Below are 24,083 nucleotides of genomic sequence, written 5' to 3'. Positions count from 1 at the left end.
AAACATGAAAAATTTAATAAGAAAAAATAGAGATTATCCAATAAGAGAGCTATACATCACTGCCTCACGGCATTCGTCGTTTTCCTGTGAGAGTAGACAGGGCGTGGGAAAAGAAGCAGCTGTGTGCATTACTGCTGGTAGAGGCATCTTCACTACACTGCCGAAGAAATATGGCAAAATTGGGAAACAGTTACAATGCTTGTATTTTTAACCCAGCAGTTCCACATCTGGCAGTGTATTGTTCTGGTTCTGTATATGCACATTATTGTTTTGGTTCTTTTGTATTATGTACACATGTCAAATCATGTAGGATTTTTTTTCACTAAAGAAGCACTTCTTCACACAGGTTTGTAGAGTGTCTGATGTATAACAAAAAATGGGCATGTAGGAAAGTGTGAGGAAGAGCTGGCTGTGCTGCTGTGTGCTGGCCTCGTAACAGAGCTGCCAAAGCCAGGTGTGGGATAGCACGCTGCCAGCTTTCTAAGAGGGAGGAGAGCTTCATGGCCCTGTTTACTGTGTGTAAATACAGCCATTGCGGACAAGTGTGCAAAAACAAAACCAAAAAACCCAGAAGGATAGTGTTGATTGCCACTTGGGCGAGGGGCTGGGGCTGAGTCGCACGCTTTTCACTGAATGTAGGTTTGTGCCTTTTGACTTTTGAACCTTAGCTGTTCATCTCAAATGTTAAGTTCTTTTAAAACCCACATTTAAAATATTCACTGCAATGAAAATATTCTTAACTGCCTAACTTAATGCTAATTTGAGTCCTTTTAAATATTGATTAAATTTGGGAAACATGCTTTCTCATTTTACTGATTTTATGTTTGTGCTGGGTGGGGGTGGGGGTTGGAGTGGCTTCTTTGAAACTTAAGGAAATGATCCCTTTGTTTTAAATGGCATGGAAGCTTTTTTCCTCTTTGTGTTGCCTTTTTGCGACTGGGCATCTTTCTATGTGCAAGTCCTCTTCCTCGCCGCCCTTGTCTTCTTCGTCTTTCGCCTGCCCTGTTTTCCGTCCCACCCTGCTTTCCTCCCTGCTCTCTGCTGTCTGTTTTCCCTTTCTCTTTCATCCTGGCTCCTGAAAAGACCGACTGCATTGAAGACATCCGGCTGTCAGGGCTGGTGTTGTGATTGTCCCATGTCAGAGCCCTAGCCGTGTGACTTCCGATCTAGCCCCCTGCTAAATGCACCGGGGAAGGCAGCTAGAAAGGGCACCACCCCTAGTGAGACTAGGCTGAATTTGTGGCTCCTGGCACCATCCTGGCCTAACCTTGGCTGGTGCGGTCATTTGGGAGTAAAACAGTAGATGCAAGGTCCCTCCTTTCTTTTCTTTCGCTCTCTCTTTCTCCCAGTCTTCCTGAGGAAGGAAGGAAGGAAGGAAGGAAGAAAGGAAGGAAGGAAGGAAGGAAGGAAGGAAGGAAGGAAGGAAGACATTCAATTATCAGTGCCTCTGGCTTACTGATAATGTCCCTCTAAGATAGTGTAGATAAGAACAGACAGGTAAACTAGAGGGTCAGGGGCGTGGTGTGGCCATGGCTTGGGGTCCTCACTAGCCTCTCCTCTCTGCCCTTGCAGCAGTGCTGCCGCGGTCCTCGGCTGTGAGGCTGGCCTCCCTGCGTGACCTGCCCGCCCAGCTCCTGGGGCTGTACCAGCAGGGCTTTTCGCTGGCTGCCCTGCACCCCTTCGTGCAGCCCACCCACGGGCTGGAGAAGACGCCCCTGGAGCACATCTTTAGGGCCATCCTGATCAAGAAAACCGACAGGTAAGGCCTCCCCCGTGGATGTGTGGGCAGTGTGCTGAAGGGAGGAGGGGACATGAGAGGATGGGATAGTGGCTAGAAGTCTGTGTGATGTTCCCATGGCCTCTGTCCTTTGACATGCCACCTGCAGGACCACTGCCCTCTGACAGGTAAGGCACGAAGCACGTCTTGAGACAGGAAACAGATGCCACACCCGACAACAAGCGACAAGTCCTATCATACGTCCTCCTCCTTCTCTGTTCTGTTGAATTACACATAGCTAGAAAAGCACTTCCGCTACAGAAACATGCTTCCAGAATGGTGTGAGCTGGCAAGCATACCGTGCGGTTCACCTGGTGAGCGTGGCTGGAAAACATGATCATTTTACCACTGGCTTTGTATACACTTCCTATCTTCCCCCTGCAAACCTAGAAATACTTGATGCATTTGAACCCTGTGTGAGTTTTTTGAATCACCTGAGGGAGAAAATAAAACCTACCCAAATCATATCACCCCAGCAGGAAGCACCTGCTATGTTCTCTGCCCACGATTCTTGGGGACAGACCTTTGATAAGAAATAAGGGAAGGGGTATTTGAGCTTAGATGAGGAAGTACTTTTTTGCTCAACCTTTCCTCCGTGCTACTACTCATCTGTCTTCAAATAAATTCAGAATGTAGAAAGGAAAGAAAATACAATTCAGTAGTGTGTGCTGGTGAGGTTCCATAAGGCAGTCCCTGGGATCCAGGGGGTGTGTTCCCTGGGTTACTGTGTTGGCCTTGCTTTTTGGAGGGAACGGGTGTGCCTGGGTCAGATGGTAGGAGTGCCCTTCATAGAAATTCTACTGTAGGAAGTGGTGCTAGAGCAGGACTTGGCACAGACTCGCCGCGTTACAAATGAGCTGCATGCATTCTGCAAAGGTGTTCTTTATTATTCTGCTCTGCAGCAGCAATGCTCAGGCTGCTCAAGCGCAGAGTATGCTGCAGCAGGTGTGTGGTAAGGCCCGGGGCTCTGCATTTCTGATGCAGATGCTGCTGGCCCACAGAATGGCAAGGTGTGGTGGGCCTGGCTCATTCTTGTCTGTTCTCTGCCTGGTGTTTTATTCCTGGGAAAGCTCCATGTACCAGGAATTGTGTGAAAAACACAGGGCTCATGGCTGGGGGGCTTAGGTTCCAGGCTGCAGTTGGGGCCTCTTGGTTGGTTCACTGAGCAGTTGGCACTACGTGATGTGCAAGACCCTGTCTAGCTGTAGATGCTCCAATGGGAGTGACACGAGTGAGGAAACACCTTTTTTTGGGGGAGAGGGGGGAAGCCACTACTCTTGGAATCCTCCCATCAAGGGAGCTGGGGGTTAAAGTTTGGTTTCTGCATTCTGTTGACCGCAGGCCCCAGGCAGTGGAAGGACTTTGCAGATCAGAAGAGTGGACAGAACTATGGAGAAGAATGAGACCCTGGCATGTTGGGGGTGAGGGAAAGGTGGCACCTTCGTGGGTTTGAGTTTTCACTCACCTTGAGTCCGAACTACCTTCCTTTACAGTTGTCATGAACAGAGAGAGAATTTCTTGATTACCTTGTGCTGGGTCTTGTAACCGCCTTTGTCCTCCACCCCCCCCCCAAGAGAAAGGTGTGCAACTTGGTTATTTCCAATGTAAAATAAGACAAGATGACCACAAGAATCTCTCCTGTTTCCATCCCCAGTAATCTTGGGCGGTCATGGAAGCAGGAGCATGATGAAACTGGATTTTAAAGTTCAGACATTTTTGTCTCCTAGCCAGCACAATAACCATTTATTATATTGGACAGGCGGTCTTATATAGAGGAGGTGACACAGAAAGATTTTCTGTTCCCAAGTGGCTGCAGTGGCTGAAGCTGAGCCGATTCAAAGCCAGGAGCTTTTTTGGGGTCTCCCACGCAGGTGCAAGGTTCCAAGGCTTTGGCCCATCCTCGATTGCTTTCCCAGGCCACAGACAGGAAGCTGGATGGGACGTGGAGCAACCAGGATATGAACCGGTGCCTATATAGGATGCCAGCAATTGCGAGGTGAGGATTTAGCCATTGAGCCATCATGCAGGGTCCCAAAACATTATTCTTTAAAGATTTATCTATTTTATTTGGAAGGTCCAATTTGCACAGAGGGAGAAAGAGAACTTCCATCTGCTAGTTTAATCCCCAAATGGCCACAACTGCTGGAGCTTAGCTGATCTGATTGTTCCAAGTCTCCTGCATAGGTGCAGAGATCCAAGTAGTTGGATCATCCTCTGCTACTTTCTCAGGCCACAAGCAGGGAGCGGGATCGTAAGTAGAGCAGCCAGGGCATGAACCGGTGCCCATATAGGGTGCTGACTCTGGGAGGGGAAAGATTAGCCTGTTATACCACCACGCTGGCCTAAGTAACAATGTTTTGATATCTTAGGAAAAAACCTTCACAGTATTTTAAAAATTGTTTTCATTTTATTTGAAAAGGGGGCAGGGAAAGGGAACCTCTTTGATTCACTGGTTCATTCCCCAAATGTCTGCATTACCTGTGGAGGGTGCAGCTTAGGTCAGGATTCCAGAATTCACTTTGGGTCTCCCATGGGAGATATTCAAATACTCAGACTGTCCCCTGCTGCCACTCAGGGTACACATTAGCAGGAAATTGTACTAGGAAGTGGGCAAGACTTAAAGCAGTTTTTTAATAGCTAGGCAAAATGCCAACTCCTTTCACACTACTAAGCATAAGCAAGCAAGCAAAAATCCACAAACCTTTTCTGTGTCCATGGGGATTTTAAGTAGTAAAAATGAAACAAAAGAAACCATGCTTGACTCGCTTTGAACAGCGATAAAGTGGAATTTTTTCTTAGAATGTTTCAAAAGTCTGGCAACTGTAGATGCTGTTAAATGGAATGACTTCATTTTCCAAAAAGCAATTCCTGATGAATATTGTCTAAGGAAAACACACTAGGAGAGGCATTAGTTAGTTAACTTTTCAGATTGCCCTTGGCCCAGGTGAAGTTCACCGTGAGATGACTGCTTGAAATTTGGGCCTCTGCCTCACGTGTTTGGAAGGTGAACATACGTGCAGCAAGCATGGAAGTGTGCAAATTCACATTCATTCACTCAGTCACTTGCACACACTTGTTCAGCACATACTCCTGTTAAGGTATTGTGATGTAGGACTCTGGATGATGGGAAGGTTGCAGGTGCAGGGCTCGATGGATGTGGACCCACACTCTCACTGAGAAAATAAGGCATATACACCAGTGGGAACTGAAGAAGGAGCTGCTGCCTCCCACTGCAAACTGAGCAAGTGTTTTTGGAGGAGGGGACTCTAAATGGGGGCCTGATTCCTCTTGGGCAATTCTCGAAGTGATGGGCGTTATGTGGGGAAGAGTAAGTTACATTTCATAATGAAGTGTCTTTTAGTGGCATTTGAGAAACTTGAGAGCATCTTTCACGGCCTAAGTAAATTATTAATGAGCCACTCCAAAAGCAGTCTTCCACACAGTATCATTCTGCTGAGCTCTCTACAGTTTTGACAAATTTCAACTTAAATCCATGAAAAATTACCTGATCTTTCCTTTTGAAAATTGTGATGACTGCTGTTTCCTTTCAAGACGGCAGGCCAAACCATGCAAGTGAACTAGAAAGTGTTTTTGATTTTGAGTGTGTCGAATGCAGTCCAAGTCGCCTGCTTTGAAAACTGACTGGAGAAGGAGTTTGAAACACTTGGTGAATAAGGAGAAAGAGGACTTGTACTTCCTTTTCTCAGCTCGATCTTGGGAATGCTCGGTGATGTGTGACAGCCCAGAGAGTTTCATTCCGGCCAGCATTCCAAGTAGAATTAAGGTGTCCATAATTGCCAAAGATCTTAAAACTTGATGCTTAAGAGAAATCAGTTATTGAAGTGTCATTTCTGATGTTTTTCAGGAGTGTGGGCTTAATGCCAGGACGTTTAAGCAGTTCTATGTACAGAGACACATGGTATGGCCGCTGTGGTTTTCACCTGTTGTCATGCACGCACGGAGGTGATTCAGAGCCTGCTGTGTGTGTGTTATCACAAGTGGGCAGCGTTTTGTGCCCAGGTCTGCAGGACACTTGGGAACTTTGTAGACATCCATCAGTTACCTTTTGGCTTAGCGGTGCCAGAGAGGGCACAAAGTGGTGCCATAGCTTATGCAGGGGGTGGGCTGTGGTTTGATTGTTTCCTTCAAAACTCAGGTTGAAATGGGGCTGGCACAATGGCTCAATTGGCTAATCTGCCCCTTGCAAGCACCAGGATCCCGCATGGGTACTGCTTTATGTCCTGGCTCCTCCATTTCCCATCCAGCTCCCTGCTTGTGGCCTGAGAAATCAGTAGAGGACGGCCCAAAGCCTTGGGACCCTGCATTTGCATGGCAGAGCTGAAGGAAGCTGCTGGTTCTTGGATTCAGAGCAGCTCAGTTCCAGCCGTTGTAGCCACTTGGGGAGTGAATCAGTGGATGGAAGATCTTTCTCTCTGTAAATCTGACTTTCCAGTGAAAACAAATAAACCTTAAAGCTCAGGTTGAAGTGCCATTGCATGTGAATTGCCATTGCTATGGTATTCCAGGTGGCGCATGTAATAGGTGATTGAGTCCCTCATGAGGGGATTAGTGCTACATTCAAGCTGGCTTAGTCATTGCAGGAGTGGATTCTGATAGAAAGGGTGGGTTTGGCCCATTTTCTTCATTCTTTCTCATACCCCGTGCTCACTACAGCACACAGACTCTGCCTTGATGCTAGTGTTGGGCTCTTAAACTTTCTAGCGTTCAGAATCATGAGCCTAATGAACTTCTCTTTATAAATCAGCCAGTCGCAAGTACTCTATTATGGCAGTAGAAAACAAATTACACAAATGAGATTCTAAAATTTCAGTAGGAGGTGTGAAAGGCATATGGGCACAATGGCCCTTGGAAAAAACCTTTTAAATTTTGTTTGAAAGGTAGAGAGAGCGAGAGCAAGTGAGCGAGAGAGAGAGAGAGAAAGAGAGAGAGAGGTTTTCTATCCATTGGTTCACTCCTAAAGGCCCGCACCAGCCTAGTTCGGGCCAGACAGAAGCTAGGAGTCCAGGACTCAGTCTTGGTCACCTGTGTAGATGACAAGAACTCCAGTACTGGAGTCATCTCCTGCTGCCTCCTGGGGTGCACATTAACAGGAAGCTGGACTAGGAGGCGGAACTGGAGCTTGAACCTAGGCACCCCGATATGGAATGCATCTTCACCACTGTGCCAAATGCCATCCCCTTCAAAGTGTTTGTCACTGACCGTGAAATGTACAAGTGTGACATCTCTGCATCTGTCGCCGATGGGGGTAGATCAGATTGCTGTTTCTAGCAGTGGACCCCAAGGAGAACTGCACTGGCTGTGGCTTGCCAGCATTGTCTGTTAGGAGCACAGCTGGAAGGCATGATGCTCCAACCTAGAGAGGCCTTCGTGGGAACAGGAATGCCTGGTTCCTTTGCACGCCCATTTGGGGAACATCTGCTTGTGCAGTGGAATAACTAGTGCCTTTTTCAGTGGTGAACATTGCTTCTCGGTGATTGGATTGTTCTGAGCTACACTTTGGTAATCTCACCCAGCGAAGAGAACTGTAAAGTGTCTTCAGAAACGCATGTGTGAGGGTTGTCCAGTAGTGTTCGCACTCAGCTGGTGGCAGGCCTGGTCTGCACCTGTTTGCAGCAGGGCCTTGTTCACAGGGGTGTTCACATAATGTGGGTCCTGAAAGGTGGAGCCAAAAGGAGGAAAGTCTTGGGAAGGGCCTCTAGGACAACCTGGAAAGCAGAGCATGGGTCATATGTATGAGAAAGCAACATGGAGCCCAGAGGGAGGAATGGGACAATGGGCATAGGAAGCCGGGCTCTGGAGCTGGAGACAGATAGATGGAGACTGCAAGGTCCCTGGGATGTGCCTGGGAAGGCTGGGCCACTTCTCTGTGTGCTGACGTAGCCACAGCTGCCGAGGACCTCCTCCTATACCGGTTTCTTCTGGTGATTCTTAGTTGAGGCAGTGTGGATTTGCTGAAATGCTTTGTTCCAGATTGGCCAGATGTCTGCGTGCTGGAGGCCTTCCTTCCTAAGGTAGTATCGGCAGACTGTGCTCCCAAGTCGTGATGAGTTCACAGATGGCTGGGTGAGTCAGCGCTGGCCACTCAGTGTCAAGTGGTATGCATAGAGAGAGGTGTTTGAACTATTCTTTTTTAAAAAATTGTTTCATTTTTTATTTGAAAGACAGAGTGCAGGTTCAGCCCCAAATGACCACGCTAGCTGGGGCTGAGCCAGGCTGCAGCCAGGAACCAAGAACCCCACCAAGATCCTTGAGCCATTACCAACTGTCTCCCGGGTGTGTGTGTTAGCAGGAAGCTGAATTGCAACTAGAGGAGCTGGCACTTGGACCGAGCATTGTACTCTATGTGAGATACAGAAATCCTGAGTGATACGTTAAGTGTTGTGCCAAATGCCTGATCCAAGAGTTGGGCTTGTTTGCTTCCTTCCAGGCAACAGAATCTCAGAGTATTCAGCTGCTACTATTGTCCTCCCACTTGGGGCTTAGTGTCCTGCACGCTCTGTCTTTATTCTCAGGCAGAGCCTGGGGACTCAGAGCTCTCCAAGGGCCAGGTAGGTTGAATGGGGAGTTAGTGAGCTCCTGTGTTAACTCTGCCCTAGTGTTGCCAGCTCATGCACCTTTTCTCATGGAAATCCAAGAATATGGATGTTTCTGCCAGAATTTTTGTGTGTGTGTGAAAATGTCTCCCCTTTTGAACATAGCATTATGTCTCGGTAACCTCTGGCTGCCTTGCTAAGTCTTTCTTCATCTTGGAATTCCTATTACCTACCTAGAGGGCAAGGCCCCAAGTGGGTGTTTTACTCAATAGGATTTTTCCCAAGTGGAATGGAATATAGTCGTGTGCTGCTACAGTTGGTTCACCCCAGGAGCCTGCATGCACTGGGACCGGAGTCTGTCTCTGCTGTGTGTATTTGCCAGTTCGCAACGTGCCTTTTGGTAGTGTAGTCACTCAGCATGAAGTCACAGAGTGTGCACGTGTGCACACACACCCGCCCACAGAGACACACCCGCCCACAGAGACACACACACCACACACTCACAGTCCTTTCCATCACTGAAATGATAGGGACTGGCCCACAAGCATGGATGTATGCTATTTTTTTCCTACTTTTTCTTTTTAAAAATAATCCACAGAATGGCCTTGGAAGAAAAGGAGGCTTTGTGGACTTTCACAGACACACGTCACCTTGCCTTTTTAACAGCTCACACGATACCATGAGCATTTTCTTTGGCATTTGAAAAGGGCAGAAATTGGGAAAGTATAAAATTACGCTGGAACTAAAAAGAAAATTCTTCTGCAAATTATAGTTGAAAGCGTCCTCTTTAAGTGGGCTCATGTCTCTTTATGTCTAATTTTTGCCAATTACTTTGCCTCATGGTAGGATTGCAGGGTTTCTAGAAAGAGGTTTCATAATGAAGTGAAATACACAGGGGTGTAGCGCCTGCCGGGGTGTGCCCTAGAAAACACTCGCACTTGAGAAGCGGCAGGGAACCCTGGAGCGCCTCCCTTCTGGGGAAATGGAGGAGAGATGGCTTAGCTGTGATTGACACCTGTACCCTGATGCCCAGAGAGCGCGGGGGAGGGATGGTAAGGTGGATTCAAAGCCCCCACCCCACTGCAGTGGAGGGTGAGCAAGTGTCTGTGTAATGTGCAGGTCATTATTTCGGATTCAGACGTGGGAAGGACTCCCACTCTGCTCACAGCCGCCCCTTCTGTTGGAGTGGGGTCGTCCCTCTGCTGTTTTCCCCTGCTGTCACAGGGGTGTGGGGAGCCTGATTAGCAAGCTAGGGCTGCCACTGTGCCCCCCTGAGGAGCTGTCCAGCTCCGCCCATGCGACCTTCATTTCATACTCCCATTTTCCCAGGGCACTGGAAAATGATGCTTTTCTGGTGTGTTGAAGTTTTAGGATGCACTGTTAATTACTGTGTTTGCACTTCCCAATCTAATGTGTCATAGCCCCGCTCTCTGGGGGAAGGAGCGTTTGTTCCAATCCAGGCCCCTAAGTGACTTGCCTGCTTTCTCTTCCTCTCTGCCTCCAATGTCAATCTTCATCTCTGTGGAGGGCACGGGAGAAGCGAGCCTGGTTGGTGGGAGAGCTCGTTTCTCCCTCGTTCTTACAGCGGCCCGCGTTGTCCATGTCTCCCACTTTCTGTTTTATCTCTTGTTTCCTCTAAGAGACAAAGTTAGCATGCTAGTGACTTCCAGCCTTTCCCAGAAGTGTTTTGAGGTGCTGGAGGAGAGCAAATGCCACCCTCTAAAGTACAGGCACTGTGTTTCCTTGAAATTGCTTGTTGATCTTGAACGTAACTACTGCGGTACCCCGAATGGGCTGTGTTTGATTTGAAGTCAGATGAATAGATAAAGATGTACAGACCATCTCAAAGATCAGCTCCCCGGGAGACTTGCTGTGGTGGCATTGCAGGAGGAAGGTAGGGGACACGTTGGTCTGATCTTGAGTGCAGGGTGCATATGGTGGAGGTAATTGAGTTACAGATAATTTTGCTGAAGAGTTAGATTTTTTTGTGTTTCAATGTTTGCCCCAGATTGAAATTAGGAACTTGTCTCGCTTCTTCCCAATAGAGGCTTTTTACTGTCGTGTCTTTATCAATCAGGAGTAGTGTAGATGATGACTGTTTTCCGAGCTGACAAAGATGTAAATGGGCATTGCCCGTGACGAGTCCTGGAACAGACTGGTACTAATTGAATTGCTCATTTTGACGCATGAATGTGGAAGCAGGTGAGCACTAACTTTGAGCTGTGTGCAAGTCCATTATTAACGATGTGAATGTTCTTGGGGCTTGGATGGAATGATTATAATCTATCCAACTGTTTTCTGTAATATTTTAAATGGTTGAAAAGAGGTACCATTTGTCCCAGAGGTAAATGTTATGAATATGATTTAGTGGAGTACATCATTTCATTTGCTTCCTATTCATCTACCGGGAGTTGGATCTTGGTGATGGCTACAAAGACTTTAAAAACCCAAATTCACAACTCATATTCAGACATCACCTGTTTCTGAGGGCCTGTGAACACTTGGCTTCATTCTCGCACGTGTGAAGGAACATAATTAATTCTCACTGTGTCCTCATGAGAGTTGTTTGTGCTGCTAATGTTTGTTGAAAACATTATTATGTGTTCTGTGGAGGTTTGGGATGATTTCGTAGATGCAAAGGTACCTTTCTCTTCCCTCATCCTCCACTTCCCATTTCGTTTCCCAGGAAAGTGAGGCTTCAGCTGTTGTGCTGAACTGTTGGGTGCTGCGGTCGGGGGCAGGGTAGATGAGTGGGAGTGAGCGGTGAGCGTGCAGCTTGTTTCTCCTCTGGAGACACAGGCCGAGGATAGCACCTGTTTCCCCCAGCTCCCAGACTTGGGGAATGCTGCTGAGAATCCTCCGCGGTAGCAGCTCCCCAGCCTCCCCCCAGCATGGCCAGGCTGTGGCCCAGGGGCCTGGCTGATCCCCAACCTGCAGTCAGGACTCCGAGCTGCCAGGGCAAGGCAGCCGGAGCGCCCCCCGATGGGTCTGCTGGAGGGGCATGCCTGCTCTGTTCCCAGCACATGTTTGCAGATGACAATCTTGGGGCCATTCCTGCATTATTTTTTTTCTCTGCTCCCCAAATTCCAAGTCAAAATATATTTGTTAGCTGTTTGCTATGTCCTCAAAGGTCGTGGCAGTAGTCTTCATTGGAGGGGATAAAGTGAACCCAGTCCCTGGTGCTGTAGGATTTAGAACACACTTAACCTTGTCCTTGACATTTTCCTCTCAAATTTTTTTATAGGTCAGGTTCTCAAAATTGTTCTGTCAAGCAGCTAGGCTCCTTATTGGGAAAAATTTTCAGAATCTTCTTGTGAAGGACATGTATGTGTTTGTTGCATGAATGGCCGTGATAGTGATCATCTGTTTGTTGTGGCTAGCTGAAGTCTTTGCCCATTGCTTCCTGATGTAAGTCATTGTTATTCCTGGAAGTCTCAAGGAAGCAGTGGAGTCTCGAGGGATGGTTGTCCAGGTCAGAGTCCACACAGCTCGGGGCTCACACCAGGATCTGTCAGCTTCTAATATCTTTCTTCTTTGAGTTTTTAACCATGAGGGTTAGGGTTTAACCTTGAGAGGTGAGGTGCGGACTGGGGTAGAACTGCACAGACTTGAGATTAGTGACCTGTGAGGCCAAACAGTTGTGCGTGGGACCACCCCATGCACTGTGGGTCCTGAGCAGCTTCCCTGGCACTCACTCTCCAGACATTGCCAGATGTCACTGGTGGGCAAACCTGCCCCTAGGCAAGAACCATTGGGTTAGAGGTCACCTTTCCCAATAGCATTCAGTACATCGGCCTAACTTGGGCACTGAATGGACTATCACCTTTATTGTAGTCAGCATTTGGCTGGTACTAGCTCAAGAGTTCTTCATCTACTTTGTCATAATGAATATCTAGTCCATTCCTGATTCTTTATGACCCTGTAATCTGTGTATTGCTTTTGGTGCTAGTATCACAGTTTTTATTACTGTGTAGAAAAGAAGGAACCTTGAAGCAGACTTTCATTTGGGGAATGTGCACTGAGTTCAGGCAGAGAAGAGACTTCCTGTCACCAGCTGGCCCCGGCCCGTTGTGGGAAGGCTATTCCTGCATAGCTGTCATTGTTAACTTCTGTTCACGTCAAGCAGATCTACATTTGTTCAGTGCCCTTTTTATGATAAGATTAGAAAAATGTATCTGATTTCCTTGGAAAGGCAGATTTACAGAGAGAAAGAGACACAGAGAGATCTGCTATCTGCTGGCCCACTCTCCAAGTGGCCACAAAGGTCTGAGCTGAGCTGATCCAAAGCCAGGAGCGTGAAACCTCCCCTGGGTCTCCCATTCAGATGCAGGGCCCCAAGGTTTTGGGCCGTCCTCGACTGCTTTCCCAGGCCACAAGCAGGGAGCTGGATGGGAAGTGGAACAGCCGGGACAGGAACCAGTGCCCATGTGGGACCCTGGCTTGTGCAGGGTGAGGATCCAGTCACTGGGCCATCATGCCAGGCCCTCGCAGTAAGATTTTACCAGCTATGCATTATATCAGTTCTTCCTACATCTGCCCAAGGAGGAGTCTTGGGCATGGATTATTCTAGAGAAAGCAGTCCTGTTCCTGGTGACTGATCTCTGCTTTTAGAAATTCTTTCCCAGCACCACAGTAAAGTTTGTTGTTTTCCTCTGGGTCTTTGAGGGTAAATGATGAGTCCTCACAGGACACAGTCACTGTGTGGCTTATCTCTCCGGGGGAGCTGGGCCCTGACTGTAGCCAGTGAGACAGGATGGCGCAAGATTTCTCTAGGACAAGTGGCAGTTGGATGGTAGGTGTTGCCAGTGACATATACCCACCTGGTAGTGCACTGCTCCCCGAGCGTGTGGTGGGAGTATCGTTTGCACAGATCTCACCACCGTTTCCAGAATGTTCTTGTAGATAGCAAACCCCTGTCCACATAAGTGGAGGGTGTCCATTGGTGAAACGGAGGGAAAATCAGAAGAAAGAGCAGGGGCTCAGCTTGGGACTGGCGCCCCTTCTTTGTATTTCAGAGTTCCCGAAGGGACTCTATAGTAAGGTGCTTTCATTTCAGGAGTCAGGAAAAATATTGAGTCTTTGCTTTTTTAATAAAATCTTTTTTTTGCTTTTTAAAATAAATTTGAATATTTATCGTATGTATTTGAGAGGGAGAGAGAATCCACAGGCTTTCTCCCTGGAACAGCAGGAGTGGAGCACGCCAAAGCCAGGAACCTAAAACTCTGTCTGGGTCTCCCATGTGGGTGGGAAGGCCCAGCACCTGCGCTGTCTTCCACTGCCTCTCCTATGTGGATGGTGAGGTCACAGACAGCAGTTTAACCTGATGTGCCACAACGCCAGCCCCTTTCAAGTATTTTGCATAGGGAGCACTTAGAATTCTAGCAGTCCTGTTTTCTTTTTCTTTTTCTAGATTTGGTTCATTTTGCAAAGAGGAGACTTAAAAATTATGGCACCTCCCCTCCTGCTTCTGAAAGCTGTTTGGGAAGCAGTGGTTTTATCCTCCTTCCCCCAGCCATACAGTCACAGGAAGAAAAAACGCCTATGATTTCTTGGCCATCCATTCACTCCCTCTAGCGCAGTCTGAGCTCTCTTCTTGCCTTCCTCTGTCTGCCCCGTGCTCAGGCCCCCATTTCAGGCATCCCAGTACCTGTCTGATGCCATCCCTGAGTCCCCTTCACATCGGAATCACAGTGAATCCCTCCCTTTCTTCTGACCATTGCTTCCTGCTGCTCCCCAGGAGCCACTGCACAGCGCTCTGCCACAGGTGCCTTTTGGCCGTGAGTTCATCCCCATGTGAGTTATGCTCCTGATCGTTGCTCCAGCCAGAGAACCAACAACCTTCACCTTCATACACCTTGCACCAAACTGAGCTATTCATTATTTCCATCAGAAAATGTGTGCTTTCTTCCGTCCGGGTCTCGACTAATATTTGTTCTTTGTGCCCAGACTGTGCTGTCATGTCACGCCTCAGGACTCAGCTCTCACGCTCTTTGCTGTGTATTTTTTTAAAGGTTTGTTTTACTTGAAAGTCAGAATTACAGAAAAATCTTCCATCTGCTGGTTCACTCCTCTATGGGCTACAATAGCCAGAGCTGGGATGGACGGGAGTGTGGGGGGCCATGAGTGTCTTTCCATGTGGGTTATGTGGGCCCAGATATTTGGGTCATTCTCTCTGCTTTCCCAAGCCATTAGCATCGGGCTGTCTTGGAAATGGAACAGCTAGGACCACAAACTGATGCCCAAATGGGATGCTGGCACCGCAGGCTGAGAATTAGCTTGCTAAGCCATGGCACTGGCCCTGCTTTTTACCTTCTCAAACATTCTCTGGTCCCTGACACTGGGTGTGACTGACTCTTGTAACTGCCCGTGTATTTGGGGTTTATCTCCCTGTACAGACCATATGCTTCTTCAGGGCAGGGTCTAAAGCAGTGCCTTTAATTCCATATGTGTTTGTGGTCCAGCGGGAGCTGCCTGGAGGGCTGGATAGATGGATAGAGGGATGAATACATGTTTCTGTTGTCATTAGTTAGCTCAGCTAATGAAACTACAGTAACCTTCCTTTTCTTTCATTAATAAATCATTTTCAGACTTGGAGTTCATTTTCCTCCCTTCTTCCCCTTTAAGGGAAAAAAAAGCCATTCTGACTATTGCACTGGAACCTGTTGTTGCTTTGGAGGGGAAAAAAACTCAAAATTTCTTCCTGTTTCCCAGAGATAGAGAATTATTTGTGTCTGTCAACTGACATTTAGTAACTTTTTTTTCTGGTTGGAGAAGTGCCTAGGAATCTAAGTTTGTGTTTGTCACCATTTCTTTTGGTTGTTGCTGAAGGAAGCAAAAATAACCCCACTGAGAGATCTACACATTCTCTCTGCTTTCTTTTCATAACTGAAGCTTAAGCTATGCTGGATGTCCTGGGAAAAAGGAGACATTGTTTAAACCGTGGCCTTTGAAACTGCCTGAGGGATTTATGAGTTGCAATGAGATCTATTGCATGTTTATTATTGAAAAGTATTGTGTATCGTCGTTTTTGGTCAGTGTAGTTTATACTAGTTTTATGGCAGGCCTGTGTGCTTTGGTAGCCTGGGTTCAGATCCACACGTGAGACCCCGAGGAGTACCCAGCCCGAATCCTTGGCCAGGATTTCCTGATGTTTGTTAACCCTTCTGCCTCGGTCTGTTTCGAATATTCAACAAGTGCATCTCAGCCATATTTGCTGGCAAATATGAGCTACCCATGGCTTCACAAAGGGTTCTTTCTGGCCCAGACCACCCCCCAGGGGATGTGGAGGCAGGGGCTTGTGAAAGCCCAGCTCAGACGCTTGTCTTGTTGGGGAGCATCTGCCAGCAGAGTTAACTGCAGAGTTAACCGCAATTCCCCCCCCCCCCCCGGTCAGGCTGGGGACCCAGGCTTGTAGCACAGAGGTCAGATTCAGTCTCCCAAATGTTGGCCTACATGGCATCGGAAACCACCGTGGGTAAGCGTTTGGTGTAGTGGCTAATGTGTCTTTTCAGGACACCTGCTTCCCGTGTCTGAGTGCTTGATTTTGAGCCCTGACTCTCCTTGGATCCCAGCTTCCTGCTGCTGGTTGCACCTTGGGAGGTAGTAAGTGGTGTCTCCAGGAAGTACCACCCACATAGACAGAATGGGTGGGGTTCCTGAGCCCTGGGCTCTGTTGGGCCCGACACCTGAGGAGTTCTCATTCCCTCAGTTTGCCTCTCTTTCACTCTGACTGTAAAATGAATAAATAAAATGAGAAAACAAAAGCATTGTTTGAAGTCAAAATTTGACAGTTTTGGCCTACGTAAGAACGTGATTTCGTGGCTTCTTAAAAAATTGTTTATGTGAAAGGCAGAGTGACACAGAGAGGCAAGGACAGAGAAGGGGAGAGAGCTCCTTCATCTGCTAGTTCCCTTTCCAGTTGGCTGCAGCAGCTGGGGCTGGACAAAGCTGAAACCAGGAGCCTGGAACTCCATTTGCATCTCCTGTGGGGGTGGCATGTGCCCAAGTGTTAGCAGAAAACCGAGTTCAAGTGGAGCAGCCAGGATGCACACCAGTGCTCCTGTGGGATGCAGGCAGCTTAGCCGGCTGTGCCACAATGCCAGCCCAGATTTAATGACTCCTTTGACAAAATTAGAATGTTTGGCAAACTCTAGCCTGAAATTCCTCCTGGTGGCTGGGATATGAAGTGTTCAGGGTCCCGCTGTCTCCACTAGCCCCGTGGTCTTGCCAGTACACCAGGCTTCCACCCATGCTGTGTGTCCCCATGGCCATGCTGCTGACAAGGGACGATGCTCTGTGTGATGGTGTGGCTGCCAGAGATGGGAACATGAGTGAGAGTCTGTTGGAAGTGAAATAGGGAAAATGGCTCCTGATGGACACTCCCATAGCTTTCATTTGAGAACCAAGGGTCTAGAGTATGTATTTAGGTCAACACTCTTGGGGACTGTGAGCTGGCAACTGTTGCTTTGACCCTGTGCCACCCTGGCTGGCTGGGCATCACTCCCCTCCACACACAAACACACACAGGTGTCGTGCTGAGCGGGGCTGTGTGGGCACGTCTGTGTCTCTGCAGCTTATATGACAGTTGCTGTCTGTGTGTGGATGACGAGGGCCACACTGCTTGCTGGAGGTGGCTCTTTATCCCGTCGAGCTGCCTGGCCTCTGTGGCCAGCTGTGCGGACACGGGAGGGATGTCAGCTGGTGGCCACAAGGACAGCTTGTGGTTAGGAAACGCATGGGTGTGGCTGCTCAGTGTCCTGAGTGACTGGCTGGGTGTGTGTTTGGCAAGCTTGTGATTAATGCTTTTCACACATCCGTTCTGATTTGGCCCAAGTGCTAGTTGTAAGGGGTTGAAGAAATGCAGGCAGTTGGGGATGACAAAAAAAAAAATCTGGAAATGGATAGTGGTGTTAGGCATGGAGCATCATGAATATATTTAATGAAATGGGATTTGTTCACTTAACAGTGACTGTAGCGGACAAGGCTGTACGATGCAGAGTTTGCCCCAACAACATGACATGAAAAAGAAGTGAGGAGACTAAGGAATTGGATGTCCTTTTGAGTTTCTCTCAGTAAGAAAAGCACAGAATCCATTCTGCTGTGTCCTTCATCTCTGGTTCTTATTCTAGAAGGTTCCTGTGTAGGAGTCCACATCACTGGGCTGTACACATGTTTCCACCTTGGGAGATTCAGCATCCCTAAGCTCAAGAGTAGTTGAAGGTTTAGCAGAAAAATTACAGAGAGATTACAGAGGATTCTCATGTGCCTTTTACCAGATTTTCTGTCCTCATGAACGTCTTCCATTGTCAATTGTACATTTGTCAAACTAATGTACTAATATGTCATAGCATATTACTCATTATTGCTTAAACTGCTGGTGTTATTCCAATTTTACAGTTTTTCTATGAAGGTTCTTTTTCAGTTCCAGCATCCCGTGCAGGTAACCGCACTGCGCTTAGTTGTCATGGTCATATTTGATGGCTTTTTAAAGACTTTTCTGCTGAAATTTTAAAGGCAGAGAAAGAGAGAACTCTGTCTGCCAGTTTGCTCCCCAAGTGCCCACAGTGGCTGAGACTGGACCAGGCTGAAGCCAGCATCTGGACACTCTCTTCCCTTCTTGCTTGCGGGTCCCTTGTGGCCTGATGGGTTTCTGAAGCCTGCCTGGACTCTGATGTCTTGGCTATTTTCACATTGTCTTGAGCAGTCAGACCTGCTAGAGCTGTGTGCCTTGTTAACACTGTATTACTACCCATCTCAAATCCCATGTTTTTGTCTTACTCGTGCTTGGTTTTCAGGATAGCACAGCCCTGCTCAGTAATATCCTGTCAGGACCACTTCATTCCCGAAACCCCCTTGGCAGTGTTTAGGAGTAGATCGTTTCGTTCTGCCATGCTGTGCACAAGTGGGAGTCCGCGGGCTGAGCTGGGTTAGTCAGAGCTCTTTTTAAGCCAGTTCCCCCCAGGCTGTTTCTGGGAAAGGACCCAGAAGCAAGATGATATTTTTTTTTTTCAAGAACCAAGTTGTTCTGAGCCCAAACCAGCCTCTTACTTGGACCACATGCTGATCCGATAGGCTGATCCCATGTTAACAGTAAACAGACTGCATCACACCTGTTCCCACAGCTTGGCTTAAATCAGTTCCCTCTTGGAATTCCGAGAGGCCAAGGACATTGGATAGGAAGTGGTCGCCTGCGGGCTTGAGCCCTTGGCTGGGTGGCTCAGGCAGTCCCCTCGGAGTGATTTCCTGGGCTGGGGCAGCACTATCTCCCTCTCGTGTGTCCTGGATGTGTCAGATTCAATTTCTCTGAAGAGAAATTCACCATCGTCTACCCAAGCCTGTGTCACGCAAACCTTCCCTGCGAAGGTGTGGCCATTCCATGTGTCCTGCAGGTGACGAGGGTGACGATCCCTGGAGACAATCTCGTCTGTGCTCTTGCTTTCACACTCTACGTCCTGTCCCCATGGAAATCTCGAAGGTTCAGCCTTGACTTTGGGTTCAGCCTTGATTTTGGCCAGGTTGCAGCAATTGCTACCACGCCTGGACCACTACCGTCCCTGCCCACACCAGTGAGGTGCTCTCTGGGCTGCCCCTGTAGCCAGAGGGATGGTTTGAAAACAAATCACATTGCATCACTTCTCCCTGCGGTGCCCTTTGAGGTGACTCCCTCCTCACTGTGAATAAAACGCATATCTTCGTGTGAGCTTGGGGGGGTCTGTCGTCATCCCGTTCCCCATGGACCTTTGTCCGCTTAGAGTTGAGCCCCCTTCCTGAGCTCTGACCATGGAGCCTTTGCATGAGCTGTCCCTTTTGCTCAGAGAGCTCTTGTCCTGGGCGTGTCACTCAGGTGTCCCATGTGAATGCAGGGGCCCAAGTGTATCAGCAGGGAGTTGGATAAAAAATGGAGCTGCTGGAACTCAAACCAGCAACCACATTGATTCCAGTGCTGCAGGCTGCAGCTTGGCTTGCTACACCATGGCGCGATCCCAACCTCCTAAACATCTTTACCCACATTGTGCCTCCTCGGGGAGGCCAAGCTGAGCTTTCTCATGCTCCTGACTCTCCCCACTCTGTTTAACACCAACACCGTTGCCTGTGTGTGCTGATGTTGTGTTCTCCCACTACCACATGATCAGCTCACGAGGGCAGGGATTATCACTTCTCTGTACGGATGGGTGCTGCAGGACAGGGTGCGACACAGACAGTGTGGTCAGCATGATCCAGTCTAGTTCTCCTGAAGCTGGGAAGGCACAGGGGAGGACGCGACTCCTGCTCATACAGTGGCAGGCAGTGTTGAGCAAGGTGTTGAGCCACTCCCTATGCTAGGGCCTTTGTATGTTTTTGTCTTATTTAGTCCCTGAAATGATGCTCAGAGATCGCTTCTCCGAATATGGCCACTTAGCAGTGAAAGAAACTGAAGCCGGCATTGAAGGAAGTTCCCCAAAAGCTCATGGCTGGTAAATGATTCATGTTGAGTTAGTCCTTGAACCTAACCTCTGACTACCTTAACATCCATGGTATTTGCCCAGTTGGGCTTGGAGAGCAATGGGGAAGCACATTCCTTGTTGGCCGTGCTCTTTTCAAAGTGCGTGTGTTGAATGGGAGTCTCCACACCAGGAGATGTGCAGGAGGCTTTGGCTTGCGCTTCATCCTGTGTCTCTAGAAATGCACTCTGCTCCTCTGTTTTCTTTATTGTCTAACCCATCTTCCTCTGCTCTTTCCAGAACTGGCACCTGTTGGGCTTCAGTCTTGGGGAGGGACTCATCCTTTTGGTCACCATGGCTGAGAACTCCCACCTGTCACCTGGGATGGCAGGTGGTGATTAGCTGAGAGCTGCAGATCAGAGCTCCTTCCTGACCTCTTGATAGCTGGCAGACCATCTTTCCCCTCCTCCCAGGGCCCTTGCTTGGACACAGCCTGCTTGCTCTTGCACAGCCCTGCCCCCTGCCTCAAGGGACACTGCCTTCCAGCTACTGGCAGGTTCCCCGGGAGAAGCCATTTTGTGAAGTCACAGCGGGAGCTGCACCTTGGGAGCTGAAATTGTTTTCCCTACTCTTCAGTAAACCGTGACAGACCAAGCGGCTCAAGACAGTGGATGTTTTTTGTCTTACTGCTTCTGGCTGGGGCTCTCTGTCTCAGAACTCCATCATCCCTACACCACATCGGGTGGAACTGTGGCATCGTGAGAGGCTCAACCAGGAGAGGATCCAGTTGCAGGCCATGCCGGGTTTTGTGCAGCAGTTGTCCAGGCTCTACGACCACTCCCACTGTCACAAGCCTTCTTTAGGCCAGCGGGGGGCAGGGTCTCATGTTCTGCTCTGGCTCCCTGGAGTCCTAGAGCATGAAGTCATCAAAGCATGTTATCTATGCTGACTTGACAGATAACGCCCACTCAAGGGGAGATGATGCAGAAAGGTGTGAACACCAGGATGGGGAGGTTTTTTGGGGGTCACCTTGGAGTGTGTTTATCCCTGCCCCTGAGAACTGAGTAGTCCAGAAACTCCCGTGGCAGCCCTGCAGCACCCCCTCTCCCCTCCATCCATCTTCGAGATCGACACCCTCTCATCTCAAGTGTGAAGGGAATTTCTCAAGGCAAGAGGGGCACCCCAAGGTGCTCACCTGCTCCGTCTGTGTGTGCTGATGTGCTTTCCCGGAGACCCTGCGCTAAGCCAGGTGTTTCCGTGGTCCGTGCAGAAAGCATGCAGAGCCTGTGCGTGCTGACCGCCTGCTGCCTCCTTTAGCTGAGATGTGGTGGAGTTCGTTCTGCGATGAAGGGAACCGGAGCCACCTGTCTTGTTGGAGAACTTCTCGTTGGAGAAGCAGAGATAGTGGTTACCACATCCTGCACCTGAGCCAATTCCTCATGTACCAGGGCTGTGAGCCGCTCACAGCCAGCTGGCTTCTGCATGCATTGTGAGGGTTTAGTGGGTGGATATGGGGTACACTTACTCAGTATGTTTCCACAAATCATGCATGACCTCTGCGGCTACTTGCAAGTAACTTCATGCCTTCTGTCATTAGTCTCTGTGTCAGAGGAGATGGGAGCTTATGTTACACAACTCCCTCTCTGCATCCCCGGCTTTGTGCTTAGAGACCCCACGTTAATACAAGGTTCCTTCAATCGGAGCGTATGAGTACTCCGCAGAAAGTCTGTGGAGTATGTGTCTTCTTAAAAGAAAATGTTTTGTTTATTTTTATTTGGAATGCAGATTTTATATAGAGAGGAAGAAGTCTTTCATTCCCTAGTTCACTCCCTGAATGGCCACAAGGGCCAGAGCTGAGCTGATCCAAAGCCAGGAGCCAAGAGCATCCTCTGGGTCTCCCATGCGGGTACAGGGTCCCAAGGCTTTGGGCCGTCCTCTACTGCTTTCCCAGGCCACAGGCAGGGAGCTGGAAGGAAAGTGGGCAGCTGGGACACAAACCAGTGCCTATATGGGGTCCCAGTACGTGCAAGGCGAGGACTTCAGCCATTAGTTCTTCAAACAAGAACTCTGCTTGGATGTCAAAATCATTTTGCTGTGTGAACCTATTCAGTCCAATTCCTGTGACTTCTTAGAAGGACTCGCATGCATGTAACCGGGTATCTTGGCCAAGTCTTTCCCTTGAAGAGTTTGGAATCTTCTGCTTTAGTTCCTCCTGGCGTGCCTTTTGTTTAGAGGAGGATGGGAGTGTGCGTCTAACCTCTGACCCAGGATGAAGGCAGGAAGGCCAGGGTTCAGCATGGCTTGTTCTCTCAGCATGGGTTCATTGCTGGCTTGGAATCAGGGTGTTCTGTTGCACATCGGTACCCTGTGCCTCTGCGAGGATGTGGGGAGCGGGGGAGGGGAATAAAATGAAAATGAACTCTTCAGGGTTGCTCACGGAACCGCAGCCTCACACCTGCAAAAACCAAATCCTCTTTAGTTTTCTTTCACTTTTTAATCTCGTGTGATTCACCCCCAGGTGGTTAATGGTAACATAAATTGCTTTGAATGCTGTATAAAAATCTTGGAAATTCATTAAAAAATGTTATACTGAATTTATATTCAGAAGCCGTTTGGTGAGCTCTGTCTCAGGCGTGTAGAGCCATCCGCACAGCAGGCTGGCGGGCGGGCCCTGCTCACCCCTCGGCTGTCCAGAGTGGGTGCCTGGCACAGGAACCTGGGCAGAGCTGAGCCCTGGTCCCTGACGGTCGTTCTTGACAAGTCCCCTGGAAAACAGAGCATATCTGGTTGCCTCACCTGTAGCGTCACCTGGTACGTCACGTCTGGCCAGGCCAAGGAACTTCCTTTATTTCAAATGCTCACAGGGCCCCTAGCAGTGCCCCAGACCACCTTAGCATCCTACAGAGACCCTGCTGAAGCTGGGCTTTCCTTCTGATGTTTGCCTGCTGCCGGCTACAGTGATCACTGTGGGGCCCTGCGTCTTGCGTCATGGGTGTGTCTGTGTGGTGGGAGTGGGGGCAGCAACCCCACCCTCTGTGTGTGCCGAGGTGTGGTTTTGACCCTACAACAGAAGACCTTGACCTTGTACCATCCTTCACATAACACTGTTTTTCTAGAAGGTCTATCTATGTCAGTTGCCTTGCAGTATTTCTTTAGTGCGCTGATGGGTTTTTCCAGGTTGCTCTATAAGGTTAAAGTCTTTTCAAGATAATTTGTGGGGCTGGCGTTGTATTACAGTGTATTAAACCAGCTCCTAAGACACCCGTGTTCATCCCAGGGTGCCTGAGGCTTGCGGTCTAACTCCTACCAGTGCATACCCTGGGACGCAGTAGGCATGGCCCGAGTACTTGGGTCCCTGCCACCCTAGTGGGAGACCCGGATGCAGTTCCAGATTCCTGGCTTTTGTCTCACTCAGCCCTGGTTTTATTTTTGGGGGGAGAGGTTGCGGGGGATGGGGAGGAGGTGGGCATCTGAGTGAACCAGAGGATGAGAGATCTCTCTGAATCTCTCACTCTCTTTTCAAATAAAAACAAGCACATAAACTTTTTAAAAATTTATTTTGGATTTTTTAAAAGTAATATGATGGGGCACTTCAGAAAGTTTGTGGAAAGTGGGAATAAAAGATGTTTGGCTACCAAAAAATGTTGTAATCCATGTGTAGTTCTTTTCATAACTTGTACTTTCCACAGATTATTTTTTTTAAGATTATTCATCATCTAGCTCTCCCTGTAGGTCCTTTGAGTGGCTGAGCAGGAGTTGTATTTAGCACCGCTTTTCTAGCAATTCCTTCAGGGACTTCATTAAATACCTACTGATTATGATTATTATTTTTGCTTTTGGCATTGTATAAAATCTCCATCTTTCTATGTGGATGTGTGTCTCTTTCCCTGCAGGTCTCAGAAGAGCGATCCTCACAGTGAAGGCTACGTCTTAGAACTAGATTGCTGTTCTTCCCTGGACCACCTGACGGACCAAAAACTCATGCCTGAGTTCATTAAGAAGGTGAGCACATGGAGTGATGCCCTGGAGGTGGATCCGAGTGGATGGCCAGGTGGGCAAACTGGCCACGCCATGGAGGATTGTGGGGGAACTGTGACCTACACCTTGGGCAGCCTCCCAGGGTGGGCAGTCCTCCCACGCCTGGCATTCCTTCCCAGGCCGATCGGACCTGGGTCTCCTCTTAGGGCTGGAATGATGCTGACAGCCCGTGTTTCTGCAGGTGGGACCCTTCTCTCAACAGTTCCTCACGCTAGGGCGCACCTCCACATCTCACCTTCCTGTGGATTTTTGTTGCTGTGAGCTTCCCACTCTTTTTTTCCTACTCGAGAGCCA

General features: G+C 48.7%; 1 protein-coding gene across 1 annotated transcript in view; it reads left to right on the top strand.

The window, feature by feature from the left end:
* RFTN1 (raftlin, lipid raft linker 1) overlaps window positions 1-24,083 on the top strand; it is a 173,319-nt gene that overhangs the window by 70,269 nt on the left and 78,967 nt on the right. The window contains exons 3-4 of the mRNA XM_004588381.2: window positions 1,573-1,759; window positions 23,645-23,753. Coding sequence (XP_004588438.2) covers window positions 1,573-1,759; window positions 23,645-23,753 — 296 coding nt within the window. The remainder of the gene's footprint in view (window positions 1-1,572; window positions 1,760-23,644; window positions 23,754-24,083) is intronic.

The sequence above is a fragment of the Ochotona princeps genome, chromosome 30 (genome assembly GCF_030435755.1).
Source record: "Ochotona princeps isolate mOchPri1 chromosome 30, mOchPri1.hap1, whole genome shotgun sequence".
NCBI classification, from domain to species: Eukaryota; Metazoa; Chordata; class Mammalia; order Lagomorpha; family Ochotonidae; genus Ochotona; species Ochotona princeps.
The sequence above is the reverse complement of the archived record's forward strand: the minus strand, read 5'-3'. Positions and strand labels throughout refer to the sequence as shown.